At 40.8% G+C, this 14,743-nt stretch overlaps 1 protein-coding gene across 37 annotated transcripts in view; it reads left to right on the top strand.

Annotated features, from left to right (window-relative positions):
* The window catches only part of LOC133154375 (protocadherin gamma-C5-like), a 211,091-nt gene that overhangs the window by 161,986 nt on the left and 34,362 nt on the right, over positions 1 to 14,743 (top strand). The window contains exon 1 of one of the 37 annotated variants that reach the window (XM_061279310.1): positions 289 to 2,953. The exons of 35 other annotated variants lie outside the window; for them this stretch is intronic. In XM_061279310.1, coding sequence (XP_061135294.1) covers positions 572 to 2,953 — 2,382 coding nt within the window. In that variant the 5' untranslated portion in view covers positions 289 to 571. Of the gene's footprint in view, positions 1 to 288; positions 2,954 to 3,528; positions 6,293 to 14,743 lie in introns of those variants that run through there. One more of the 37 variants, XM_061279280.1, reaches the window with a different exon arrangement.

Genomic DNA, 14,743 nt, shown 5'->3' with positions numbered 1-14,743 from the left:
CAGTACTGTGGGTTGCATCCTATTTCAGTACTATGGAGAGCGACAAATAGCCTCTTTTCCCCCCGCCTCCACTCAGTGCCTAGGAAATGCTTTCTATTCTTTCCACATTCCAGGCAGTGTTATTTTTGTTAGTTTTGTTTTTGTTATGAAAACAATAGTTTGTTTTGATCATAATTTACCCTATGAGTACCAGTTATGTTTTCTCTAACAATACTATGCTTATTTCCATATATATTTCATTTTTCGTGGTGGGAATTCAAAGAATAAGTGTGGTTAAAAAGAATTGTCTTAACTATGTGTAGTTGCATGGTGTGAACTCCTCGGGCCGCTGTTGCCCTTTGTCTAATTTTAAAGACTACGTTTACACAAGCACATCTCCTGTGCTCGCTCAGTCGAGCAAGGACATAGAAACGTATCGCACGACGCACGGTGGACGGAATACTACACTTGGAATATTTTCACGGCACATTTTTATTACATTGATGTTTTGAGTTGTTGCATTTTTGCTTGCATTGCATACGAGGAAAGAGGATTGTCGTTCAAAGATTCGCTGGAGTCATCTTGTTGAACAATGAGACGGCAAGCGGAATTTTTTGTCTGCGTGCTCTGCTTTGCAGCCGTGCTCGGACATATCAGCTACTCTATACCCGAGGAGATGGCCAAAGGATCCTTCATCGGGAACATAGCACAGGATTTGGGACTAGATGTTAAACGCTTACAATCGGGCAGAGCTCGCATCCACACGGGAGACAGCGCTGATTACGTCCAGCTAGACAAGGGGAAAGGCGTGCTGCTTATTAAGGAGAGAATAGATCGAGAAGCCGTTTGTGGCCAGACAACGCCTTGTGCGTTGCATTTTCAGATAGCGCTGGAGCAGCCGATAGAAATATTACCCGTGACTGTTGAGATCACGGATATTAATGACAATGATCCGGTTTTTGAAAAGCAAGGTAGGTTGTTGGAGATCAGCGAATTGGCTGTTGTGGGCTCTAAATTCATGTTAGATAAAGCAATAGACCACGACATAGGTTTGAACGGGCTTCAGAGCTACTCGCTTAAGCCTAATGATAATTTTATGCTCAAATTACACAGACAGTCTGACGGCGGTAAGAAAGTGGAAATGATTTTACAGAAGCCCTTAGACAGAGAAAAGGAAGATTTTCTAACATTGTTCTTAACAGCGCATGATGGAGGAGAGCCACAGAGGTCAGGGACAATGCAGATTCAAATTCAAGTGTTAGATGCAAATGATAATGCTCCAGTTTTCACACAAAATGTTTACAAAGCGAGCCTCAAGGAAAATTCTCCCTCAGGAACACTCATAACTGAAGTCAGTGCTTCCGACGCAGACAAAGGCTCTAATGGGGAAGTGAGCTATGTGATTGGAAACAGCATGAGCAGCATTTCCAAATTATTTCACATTACTGATGATGGAAAATTCATTTTGAAAGGCCCTATAGATTATGAAAAGGCACAGAAATATGAGATTGATATAGAGGCAGTTGATCGTGGAGGTCTGTATGATTCCAGCAAGGTGATTATTGATGTGACCGATGTAAATGACAATAGTCCTATTATTAAAATGATTTCGTCATCCACGTCAGTAGAGGAGGATTTGCCTGCCAATACAGTGATAGCAGTAATGAGTGTAAATGATCCAGATTATGAAGAAAATGGTAGCGTAAGTTGTAGTATTGATGATAATATACCTTTTAAAGTAACATCTACAAGTAGTTTTTACAGTATTGTAGCAGACGGTGATTTGGACAGAGAGAGGTCGTGTGAATATAATATCACAGTGACGTGCTCTGATGAGGGCGTGCCCTCTCTCTCCACCAGTATCACGCTCAGCTTGCACATCTCAGATGTGAACGACAACATGCCTGTCTTTGAGAGGAGCTCATATGAGGCATACATTGTGGAAAACAACACACCAGGTCTCTCTGTATTCACTGTAAAAGCCAGTGATGCTGACTGGAACCAGAATGCTCGTCTTTCGTACATCCTGGAGGACTCCTCAGTTAACGGAGTGCCTGTCTCCTCATATGTGTCTGTTAGTGCTGAGAGTGGAGTCATCCATGCAGTGCGCTCTTTTGACTATGAGCAATTGAAAGAGTTCCACTTCCTTGTCAGAGCACAGGATGGAGGTTCCCCTCCTCTTAGTAGCAACGTGAGCGTTCGCATCCTGATCCAGGACCAGAACGACAATGCCCCTCAAGTGCTGTACCCGGTGCAGACGGGCGGCGCGCTGCTGGCCGAAATGGTGCCTCGTTCGGCAGACGTGGGCTATCTGGTGACCAAAGTGGTGGCCGTGGACGTGGACTCTGGCCAGAACGCCTGGCTCTCCTATCAAGTGCACAAAGCCACAGACAGGGCGCTGTTTGAAGTGGGCCTCCACAATGGGGAAATCCGAACAGTCCGCCAAGTGACTGATAAAGATGCTGTCAAACAAAGACTGACTGTTGTGGTGGAGGACAACGGGCAGCCCTCTCGTTCAGCCACAGTCATTGTGAACGTGGCGGTGGCCGACAGCTTCCCTGAGGTGCTCTCGGAGTTCACAGACTTGAGTATGCACGACAAGGAGTACAATGACAAGCTGACTTTTTACTTAGTCTTGGCGTTGGCTGTGGTCTCCTTCCTCTTCATCACCTGCTTGCTGCTCATCATAGCAGTCAAAGTGTACAGGTGGAGACAGTCTCGCGTCCTGTACCACTCCAACCTGCCCGTCATTCCGTACTATCCACCACGGTACTCGGATACTTTGGGGACAGGGACCCTCCCGCACATGTACAATTATGAGGTGTGCAGGACCACTGACTCCAGAAAAAGTGACTGTAAATTGGACAGAGCTGCTAGTCACAATGTGATGGCAATGGATCCCCATTTTACAGGGACAATGCAGAAGATGCACAGTGAAAAGAACATCCTGGACGAACCTGATTCTCCTATAGAGGTTAGACTTTGTTATTGGTAATGCATTAGTGTATATATATCAATTTGCACAATGACAATACTTTATTATTATATCCATATATGTATATTATATCTCCAACATATTTGACACATCTTAATGCAGTTCAATGTATTGCTTTTTAAAACGTGGTGCCATATGCTTTGAAAAATGAGCTGTAACTTTACTTCTCCTTGCTTCCCTTTGTGCATCATTCTAAAACGTCACCATGGTTGAGTCTGTTCAAATAATTATATTCTATAACATTGAAGGCATTTGTTTGTAGCAAAATCTGATCTGGCAATCCTGTTCTTGAATGGTAGCTTTGATTGACACTTGACTTTATTCCAAACCTCCTCTGTTTAAATTTAGGGGCTCCTTGATTGTGGATTTTATTTTTGAGGAAGATATTCTGCCTTCTTGGTCTTTTAAGTGTGTGGTGTTGTTGGGTTTACGAGTCACTTGTTTCAGGACGGCGGAGAGCAACGCACCTTCTTTTCATCTTTTGTTTCTCCCACTTGCATTACTGATGTCTCTATTATATTATCCAAACTTATATCCATTTTATCATTTCTCTGACAATCTAAAATGTATGAGATCATGATTTTGTTCAAGATCTTAACTGTGGGGTGGGTGAATGACATCATGAACAAACTTGACTCTCCTTGAGAACTTGAAATATTTGAATGTCAAATATTCGCCACTGTTCTCTTGAATGACACATTTTTGTAGCGACATGCATTTAAATGCTGTCCAAGAAGTGAAATCCCTCTTTTGGTCTCTAGGTGCCGCTCTAGGTCAATGTAGGGATAAGAAGTGGAAAAACATCTGAGTGAGAGGCTGCATGTTTCAGTCAGTCTCATTTTGTGTCGTCCAAAGACGCCTCGACAGAACCGCTCCTTTCTTTACCCACAAACTCGATCCACTTCATTGGTATAAGGATAAAAAAATACGATGTTGGGGATTTTGATTTTCTTTTGGAAGCTGCTTTTTTTCTGCCTGTTTTTCGCGGATGTGGCCGTCGCTCACGCTCGTTATTCCATACCCGAGGAAATGACTATCGGATCTATTGTTGGGAATATCGTGCGAGATCTCGGTTTGGATATGAAGAGACTGAAATCCGGGCGTGCCACAATATTTACAGAGGACAGCAGTGAGTACATTGCTCTCAATTTGGACAAAGGAACGCTTGAAATTAAGCAGAGAATAGACAGAGAGGAGAGATGCGGCCAAGTGTCTCCTTGCTCTCTGCATTTCCAAATCATCCTAAATAACCCCATGGAGCTCCATCATGTCGATGTAGAAATTCTTGACATAAATGATAACGCTCCCGTTTTTTCGAAGAGAGAAATGAGTTTTGAAATCAGTGAATCTGCTGTTAAGGGGGCTCGTTTTTCACTCGATAGTGCCAAAGATCCAGACGTAGGCGCCAATACTCTGCATACGTATAAGCTTAGCCCCACAGATCATTTTAAATTAAATATACTTGCTCGCCCTGATGGCACCAAATATGCAGAAATGATACTTGATGCTTTATTGGACAGAGAAATTCAGGAGGCGCATAAATTGACTCTCACGGCATATGATGGCGGCGACCCTCCCAAATCAAGCTCTGTAAAAATAAACGTCATTGTATTGGATAATAATGACAATGCACCAGTTTTCGGACAACCTCGTTACAGAGTATCTGTACCTGAAAACGCACCGAGAGGAACGATTATTTTACAAGTTACTGCAACCGATGCAGATAAAGGAACAAATGGGGAGGTAGTATATTCATTCTCGCAGAACAGCGAGGTGACCTCGTCTATGTTTAACATCCACGAAAATACGGGGGAAATCTCCGTGATGGGTGAGCTCAATTACGAAAAAGTCAAACAGTATGAAATAGACGTCGAGGCAACAGATAAAGGGGGGCTGCGGGATACGTGTAAGGTGTTCATCGAAGTGGGTGATTTAAATGACAATGCACCTGTCATAAGCATCCTTTCATTGTCCAATCCAATACCAGAGGATTCGCCCCTAGAAACAACAATAGCCATGCTAAATATTAAAGACTTGGACTCTGGTAAAAATGGCGAAGTTAAGTGTTTTCTTAGCCAAGATTTGCCCTTCACAATCAAATTGTCATCACTTAATTTCTACAGCTTGGTGTCTGATGACGTTTTAGACCGAGAAACTGTACCGGAATATAACATAACAATAACAGCAATAGATGAGGGCACCCCACCCCGCTCGACTAACAAGACTATCCAATTGAAAATATCAGATGTAAATGATAACGCACCAGTGTTTCAACAGGCATCTTATTCAGCCTCCACGACAGAAAATAACGCCCCTGGCGTGCCGCTTCTTGCCGTCAAAGCCAACGATAAAGACTCTGGAAACAATGCGCGCATTTCCTATTTCCTTGAAGACGTCAAACTTAACGGGATGTCAGCTTCCTCTTTTTTTACGGTGAATGCAGAGACTGGGGAGATACTGGCTGTGCGCTCTTTTGACTATGAGCAAACTAAAGAGTTCTACATCCGAGTCAGAGCGCAGGATGGAGGCTCCCCCCCTCTTAGTAGCAACACAAGCGTTCGCATCCTGATCCAGGACCAGAATGATAACGCCCCTCAGGTGCTGTACCCGGTCCAGACGGGCGGCTCGCTGCTGGCCGAAATGGTGCCTCGTTCGGCAGACGCGGGCTATCTGGTGACCAAAGTGGTGGCCGTGGACGTGGACTCTGGCCAGAACGCCTGGCTCTCCTATCAAGTACACAAAGCCACGGACAGGGCACTGTTTGAAGTGGGCCTCCACAATGGAGAGATCCGAACTGTCCGCCAAGTGACTGATAAAGATCCTGTCAAACAAAGACTGACTGTTGTTGTGGAAGACAACGGGCAGCCCTCTCGTTCAGCCACAGTCATTGTGAATGTGGCGGTGGCCGACAGCTTTCCTGAGGTGCTCTCAGAGTTCACTGAATTGAGTATGCACGACAAGGAGTATAATGACAAGCTGACCTTTTACTTAGTCTTGGCGCTGGCCGTGGTCTCCTTCCTCTTCATCACCTGCTTGCTGCTCATCATATCCATCAAAGTGTACAAGTGGCGTCAAGAGCGCCTTTTTTTCAAATCAAATGGCAATCTTCCGGTGATTCCTTATTACCCGCCCCTTTACGCTGACGTAGACGGCTCCGGTACATTGAAGCAAGCGTTCAGCTATGATGTATGCGGAACTACCGATTCCAGGAAGAGCGACCTGATGTTTTCCCACCAACTCAATCAAAACACCCTTAGTGGTGACCATTGTAGAACAGTACTGAGGGCCAAAGCAGATGCAGAAACTTTGGTGGCAGAGGTGAGATTCGATCATTCATTTCCCCTGTTGAAATGCTGCTTACCAACCAGTCTTATGAAACATCACTTCTGGTGCACTTTACGTTCAAGCATTTTGTGCAACATATTGGGCATTGTTTTTATTGGCCAGTGTCAGTAAGTTGTGTCCTGTTTTTTCATGTTTGTGTCAGCCATAGGGTTGCTAGAGTGACTTTATTTGCATTTTATTTTTAACACAAGCTCAGTACTTGGAGGACTTGCCCTGCTTAAACCTAAATAATGTATTGCAACCTTTCTTTATATGTAGTGTTTACGACTGGTATATAAAAAATATCAATGCGGCATCTTTCTAAAAGTGTTCAAATCACTATGATGCTCCTTCAACATCCAAAACTTTAAGTGTATTTTTCTTCTTCCAGATATTGTCAATACAGCTCCCTAAAGTAGTTTTCTTTTTTATTAAAACAATGTATTGCATTGTGAATGACCTAATCTGATTTAATTAGTGCTCATTTGCTGCATTGTCCTGCTAATGCATGCATATACCCCTCCTCTCTGTCCCGTTGCTCTTCTCAATTTTGTACACTATCTCCTTAATCAATATACTGTAGTCTGTGTAAATGAATACTGGTTTTCATTTGTTGTTGTTTGTAAAGCTTTCACAACTAATCTAATTTAATACATTCATACTTGCATAAGTCTTAATTGATGAATAAATACTTGTGAACTGGAGAAACTTCAGTTGCTCATTCATTTTACATCAAAATAAGAATACCATGATAAGTGTACTACGTGCACGAGAAAAGCAGGTGCTCAAGGGTCTTTCTAGAGTCAAACGTGCTCTTAAATCGGCCTGTTGCCATATCGTAGTATTTGCATTGCAAGGGAACATCAGTTATGTATTTATTTTCTCAGTTACATCCATCCAGCTTTGGTCCTTTTTTTTTCTTTCTTATGTGTAACAATTTCCAGAGATATTCGATCTCAGAAGGCGCATCACATGTTTGTTCCTATCAGAGAGCATCGTCATCAGATTTGAAATCAATACAAATTCTCTAGTGAAACGAGCTTTCCATCCTTGCTAAACCTTGCCACTGATGCCTCACACACAGGCAGGCATGCAGTGTACTACTTTTCCAGTGACCTAGTTCCCTTGCATGCATTATGCAGCCACATGGTGACAAAAGACCAGGGATGGACACAGCTAATGGCAGTTTACAGTGCAAAGTGTGATGTAATCGTGTTTTAACGTGGTTGTATACAGAAGACTCAGTGCTGACTCTGGAGGAATTGAGCAACGTGAAAGCAGAGTGATGGAGAGGCAGACAGAGGGAGGCAGCGGGGGAGGGGACGAGGCGTGTGGTCCACCATCCAGCGCTTGTTTGTGATGCGCGGCAGCCATTTTGCTCCGCGGTCGTCGTTGTGCGTCGAAATGAGAAAATGTGTTGCGTGCATGGCAACAGTTATACTAGGCCGCCCACTCTGTGATTGGCTGTGTGAGATATTTCAAGTGGTGGACTGAAAGGCACAGAGATAGGATGGAGGGAGAGAGGTTATGCAACTAAATATGAGTGGATGTATAAACTAGGGCAGGGAGGATGAATGTGGCATCACATAAACGCTGTAAGTGAGGTGTTGGGCAAAAACACCTTCAAGATGTCTGTGTGCTACTTCCGTGGACATGATGCCCAAAGTGTTGTGTGGTGCAATGATGGCTCAAATTGCTGTTATGACACATATTCTCAGAATAAATGCTCAAGGTCTCTAACTAGTTAAAAAGTTATACAGGAACTGTTGTTACATGAATGATAATGCTCATTTTCATGTGTGAAAGCCATGTTCTAGTGTTCATAATACAAAACATGTACAGCTTTAAATGTAAATAAAACTGAGCATTCATTTGTCACGCATTTCAGCTATTGGATCTCATTATTATCAAGAACAGTGAGTGTGCAGTTCAGACTCGTATACTTTGTAGTTGAATGAATTTATTCCTTAGTAATCTTTTTTAATTCATACAGTCAGGTTTGATATACAGAATTATCAGAACGCTCTCAAACCTGTTTATGATGGTATTATTCATCATGCTTCATGATTTTGAACTTGGTACACCTGATTTATGTATTGCCACATGAGTGTATGATTTAAAAAAAAAAAAGTAGGAAAATCTTGTGTGTGGTAGTGAGTCATCCATGTTGAAAGCATCACGTTTAGCTTTTCTTTCCCCTAAAACCTAGTGTACTTCATTTTCTCTTTTCTGTTGCCACTTGTTTAAAGAGCATATAGAATTTGTTTGCATGCTGTGTCCCTTGCTTTATTTTATTGTTATGACATACTAATAAATTAATCAGTGCAGTCTGCAGAACTAATGTGTGGAAATAACTCGAGTGCAGTCCTTGGCGCTGATATGAGTTTGTTTACAGTCTGCTCATGCCCGGTGACAATAGGGTCATTACCATACCGCCATTGTATGCTGACATTGTGCATATTTCATGTGGCATGCCGGCTTTAGTTTTCAGTTTTTGTGTCAAGGTTTTTTGCTAAATTTTGATACGCCAACACCAAAAAGAAGTGATAATAACAATGTTTACTAAATTTTAATTTGCAGTAGGGTAGCACCCCACTGAGAAGGTAGCAAAGGTTATTATTGTGTACAGGGATGGTGAGTAGATGCTATAGATTTGTATAGAGTGGACCCACTGCAAAGGATTACATTCAAGATTAGCCAGGGCAGTGTGATGTAGGACACTAGTCAAGTTGTGTTAAGAACACAGACACTCCTATATGCCAAATCTAATTTTATAACTCTAATTTGACACAATGGTATTCTTTGATTCTACTTAGCTGTCAGGCATGTTTTATTCTGAATAGGAGGCAACATTTGTTATGGTATGCTGAATATTATACCGGCAGATTTCAGTCATCTTCAGCATTAACGTGACAAATAGGATCAAATGTGTTATTGAGAATTTAGAAGGTCACACGAGTGATTGGATGATGGTGGTTACACTCCATCTTAATGTAAAGGATGGCCACTGTGCATTCAGCACTCTAGACTTCCTTCCTTCCTCTTGTGCTCCTGATCTGCTTTTCTGCATCCACCCCTCCCCCGCTCCAGCTGCACCACACTGCAGCAAAGAGGAAGGGAGAGAAGGGGAGATTGCTCGATGAGACATCTATTTTGTCGAGTAAAACACACAAAACGCCATATGTTGCCATTTCATGCTTAATGCAGATGACTGGGTTTTGTGAGAATTACATTTATGCCAGTTTTCTCCTGTAATAGTTGATTATCTTTTTTTAGTCTTGAAGGACACACACATTGTCCAGGGCAATTATTATTTGCCTTATTGTTTTTCTCATCTCTGCCATGTTTGCCAGCCAGTATAGGAAACAGGGTGGGATGCAAGAGGTTGAATGTGTTACCATGGCAACAAGCTGACTCACTGGCAGGGCTTTACCATTTTGAGCAGTAGGGGTGAGCAGCAGTGGCAGCCCTTGTGTGTGTGCAGGATGCCTAGATTAAGAGGACCGCAGGCACCCCTGTTTGGGGCAGGGAGGTGCAGCATTCTCACAACAGTAGGGGGTGGCTGGCTGATAACCAGGAGGATGATGGAAGGGGGAGGGTGATCATGGCTTCTTTTTTTTTTTTTCAGATTTGTCAAGTGATGCTGTAGCTGCCCTATTTGGGTAGTTTGTCCTAGTTCCATCAAACCTCAGTGATTAAGTTGCCTGGAGATGTTTGCAGTGAAAACGTTTAATGTGTATAGTTTATCTTACAATAACATATTTACATCTCAATGTATTTGTTTTGCACACACTATTGCAAAGTATGACGTTTAGTTATATTGCTTTGTTGTTTTTGTTTGGTTTTGTCTCCCATGCACAAAAGGCAGTCAGCACTGATTGGCATGTGAGCAATGTCATTAATAAAACATTTCTTACTGGCCATCGCCTCGAGGCCCTCTGCTGTCGGTTCATGGAACTGATTTTGTGAGCCACCGTCGCAGGATGACGATGTGCTTGGAACATGTCTGAGTGTGTAATTTGTTTACATGTTCACTTTGATTGTCGTGATGAGCATTATTTTGTGTTTGGTCACAACAGGGTATCTATATTTCTGTACAAGATTATTTTTATCATCTGATTATATTTTCCCTTTTAAAAAAACAACACAATGATGCATTAGTACTGGAGTAGTACTACTGTTTGCATGTGGCTGTGCTTTTTATTATTCATTTAATATATTTTAATCACGCCAAGAGTTGTATTCCATTAAATAATGTGTATTAGTTTGCAGTTGAATACAGTGTTGTTAATTGGCATTTTTGCCTGTTAATCTTTATATCAAGTTCATTATATCAAATATTGATAGAAATGGAAGCACATTGGTGTCACCAAGAGCACAAATAACTTTTGCAATCCACTTGACAACATTTGTAATAAAACTAACCTCATGCTGAACACACACATATGACGACACACGTTTGTGTGAATCACATGGTAAGTATGTTGGTTGTCAAGCTTACCAAGTCCAGCATTACTATTTTGATGACAAGTCTGACCAATATCTCTTCTCTCTTGTCTTTTTTTCTTTTTCATGTCTCCTCTTGGCGACTACTGCCCATCCCTGCACCCTTCACTCCTGTTCAACCATCTCTCATCAAATAAGGTAAGAAAGTCTTTCTCTTTATTTATCACACGATTATGCAGCACATAAAGAAACAAAGTATGGACACATCAACATCTACTGTAGATAATTGTATACATACTTCAGCAGCATATTTATTCTGAATTTCCACTTTGGCTGACACATCTGTTCACATCCTTCACAAATATTTCATGACACTTAAACAGCGATCAGCCGTTTTCATGTTTTGTTCAAGCAGTGATGAAATGCAACAGACACCACAATATGCCATACATATTAAAACGGGTTCTGTTTAGAAACCATCAAAACTGTACTCAACAAGGTTTTCAAGTCATCAGTAACCACTGTGAGAGACTTTAAAGGCGGTGATATAGAACTTGCAAAATTTACATCAGAGGTCACCAACCTTTTTACTTGTTATATGATTATATGAAGGCAATGATCAAGTTAATGATATTTCACAATGTTTAGGAAACCTATCAATATACAACACTTTATTTCCATGAAACTGCCAGTGTTTACATTTTCAAACCGTCGCTTCTACAACACTAACAGACAATCACATTGTCCCATGATGAACTATTTTTAGAACCAGCTCACGGGCTACTCATGTAGTCCTTGGGCGGGCTGCTACCTGCTGTTGACCCCTGATTTCCATCCATTCATCCATTTTCTGAACCGCTTAGTCCCCACGGGGATCGCGGGCATGCTGGAGCCTATCCCAGCCGTCATCGGGCAGTAGGCGGGGGACACCCTGCACCGGTTGCCAGCCAATCGCAGGGCACACAGAGACAAACAACCATTTGCACTCACACTCATACCTAGGGACAATTTGGAGTCTTCAATCGGCCTACCAAGCATGTTTTTGGGATGTGGGAGGAAACCTGAGTGCCCGGAGAAAACCCATGCGGGCCCGGGGAGAACATGCAAACTCCACACAGGGAGGGCCGGAGGTGGAATCGAACCCGCACCCTCCTAACTGTGAGGCGGACGTGCTACCCAGTGTGACACCGAGCCTCCACCCCTGATTTCCATTATTAATAAATAGCAAGGTTCCCGCATACTGTAGATGCAATGTCTGCAGCACATGTCCTCTCATAATATCAAATATTACTCACTTAATTTTATGTTTGTCAAAAGACACTTGTGTGAATGACAGCATAAAAGATGCAGCACTTAACAAGTTGTTTTGGATCATTTTACTAACCAGTACCATCTGCATGATCCTTCTAATAATTTTCATCAATGAGCATCAATGCTTGCTGATGAAAATGTTGCGAAGCTGTGATAAGACATCTCATTTGAGAAGCTCTGAATGTATTTTTTAAAACCTGCGTTTATGCCGCAATTACGGTGGACAGCACAACGCAATACTCAATAGTAACACAAATAATTATTATTCAAATGATAAACTGTTTTGATGAAGTGCATTGTATTTTCCTCCTTCTGCATGGTTTTAAATCCTACAGACGCTATCTTGTAGGTACATCCGCTATATTGTAAGTAATCAAGATACAGAATAGGTGCAATAGTAATTGAAATTCTGCATATTCTTATTATCCCTTAGCACTGTTTGTCCTACAAAGTACAGCTAAGCTGATTCTTGCACTCTTCCTCTTGTGTTTCCCTCCCATGTGGGGCAACAATCAGTCTACAACATGTATCTCTCCAGGTTCAATAAAAGAATATTGAACAAGTGTGTGTGTCGAAAATGCACAAACCTTATTAGGTATACCAGATGTAAAATTGAAAACAAAAGCTGTATTAAGGTCTCTGTCTTTACTAAGATATTAATGCTAAGTTAGGGTTCACTTCTATTAATATCTATTTACAAAACACGATTTTCTTTGTCGTTTGCATTGTAACACGTTCCATAATGCCACCTCAGTTGTCCAATGAGACTACTTTTATTTTACATTGAACTACCACAATAATGCAAATGTTGATCTACATTTTTTAAATTAATGTTGCAGTTCATGGATTGCAAATGGATTGAGCAGATGTACCTAATGTTGTGACCTATTAGTGTACACATTATCTTGATGTTTTGACTTTTTACCTGATAGCGATGAATGTTTCCCCTAAAGTTAGTTTAAAAGACTAATCATAACATTTTAGCGAGCACGGCTGCAGTACCAGTTACCGCAACTAAACAGTGCGTCGAGCATGGTGATATTTGTCCTGTTGAATGGTGCAGGTTGTAGATGCAGCAGTTGGCCGCCTGTGTGGCGCTGTCCACTCGCGTGGTGCTGAAAGCAGCTCCCTGACTCTCCCTACCACCACCACCCTCGCAGTTCCCTGGCTGGCTCTCTTTATCTCCCTCTCTCGCACACGTTGCTGTGTAGCAGACGAAAAAAAAATACTTCTTGGTGATGCACCTTATCTACAGTCTCCATATTTAGTAACGTTAATTTAATTTACAGTAACATAACACAGTCTGGATTTGTTTACATTTGTCATTGTAGTTTTATCTTTGTATAGCTGAGAGACGCAAAGTGGGTAATTGACATTATACATACTAGTGTGTAAAAATGAAAATAGTATGAAATAATTGTATCGTTTAGAATAGTGTTAAACGCCTCTTTATAGCTCATTCACATGTTGAGCTCCCCCCTCCCTTTTCCTTTGGTTTGCTCTACAGACCTACAGCCGGGTATTTGGTGTGGTCACGTAGCAGGCAGGATTAGTTCAAGCAGCGAGGATGAGCAAAGGCTGCATTTACCCTCTCGAGCCACTGGAAGGCGATGATCAGCTATGTGAGGTGGAGCGGATGCATGTGTGCTATAAATGGAATTAAATGAGTGTTAATGGCAATTGTTTAAATATTACATTTAAATAATGGGTAGATGGGTACCACGTTTAAATTAGAATTTTATAATCTCTTTATGAATACATATACTGAATTTAAAAAGTAATGTAATATTAAATTTATATTTATGTCTCTATTTTACTCTTTTTCAAAATAACAGAATTTACAGTGTATTCAATTTAATTGAACAAATGCATTAAAATAGAGTACTGTAATATCCATTATCACTTTTTCACTTTCAGAATTATAAAAGTCTTGCGTGGATATTGTAACAATATATGGATTTACTCTTATTAATTTTCTTTATTTTGTCATTAAAAAGCATTTAAAAGTACAATACAGTGTTTAAAAATACAATAAAGGTTCATAAAAGTATTTTATAACAATATATTTTCTCTACATCGCGGATTGTAACCTATCGCGGCTGGTCTTGGTAGCAATTATCCGCGACACGAGGGATTACTGTATTGCTGGATACGAATTTAACTGTTTTTCAATATAATAATAAATAATTTCGATATAATTGTCAATATAACATTTTGAGTATTTCATACATTTTTTTCCAAATAGGTTTTTAGAAGAAATAATATAAATCATCTTGCATCCACTGCTGAAAATATAAAACATGCGTTACTGCATTTTTGTATTATGTACAAATATTAATTGTCATTATATTTAAATGCATGATGCATAATATTGCATAAAACTGTTGTGAAGGGCGTTGTGACTTAATATCCCACGTTTAAATGAGTTAAGTATCAATTACCTATGTATTAAAATCAAGCAAAACAATGTATTAATTCGTTTCAATATTTAATTTATTTTTAGATTAGTATGTTGTATGTTTTAGTATGTTAATAATGCATTATAATATATATTATAATATGCATTAGTGCATTTGTTTTTTCTTACAAATATCAATTGCCATTAATTACACATTATACTGCATGTTGTCCGATATTATCTATTTGAGTGGCATAATAATTGCGTGCATGCATGTTGCGTGACGTCAT

Source organism: Syngnathus typhle, linkage group LG1, assembly GCF_033458585.1.
Source record: "Syngnathus typhle isolate RoL2023-S1 ecotype Sweden linkage group LG1, RoL_Styp_1.0, whole genome shotgun sequence".
NCBI lineage: Eukaryota > Metazoa > Chordata > Actinopteri > Syngnathiformes > Syngnathidae > Syngnathus > Syngnathus typhle.
Note: the sequence above shows the minus strand (reverse complement) of the source record. Positions and strands in the feature narration are given on the sequence as shown.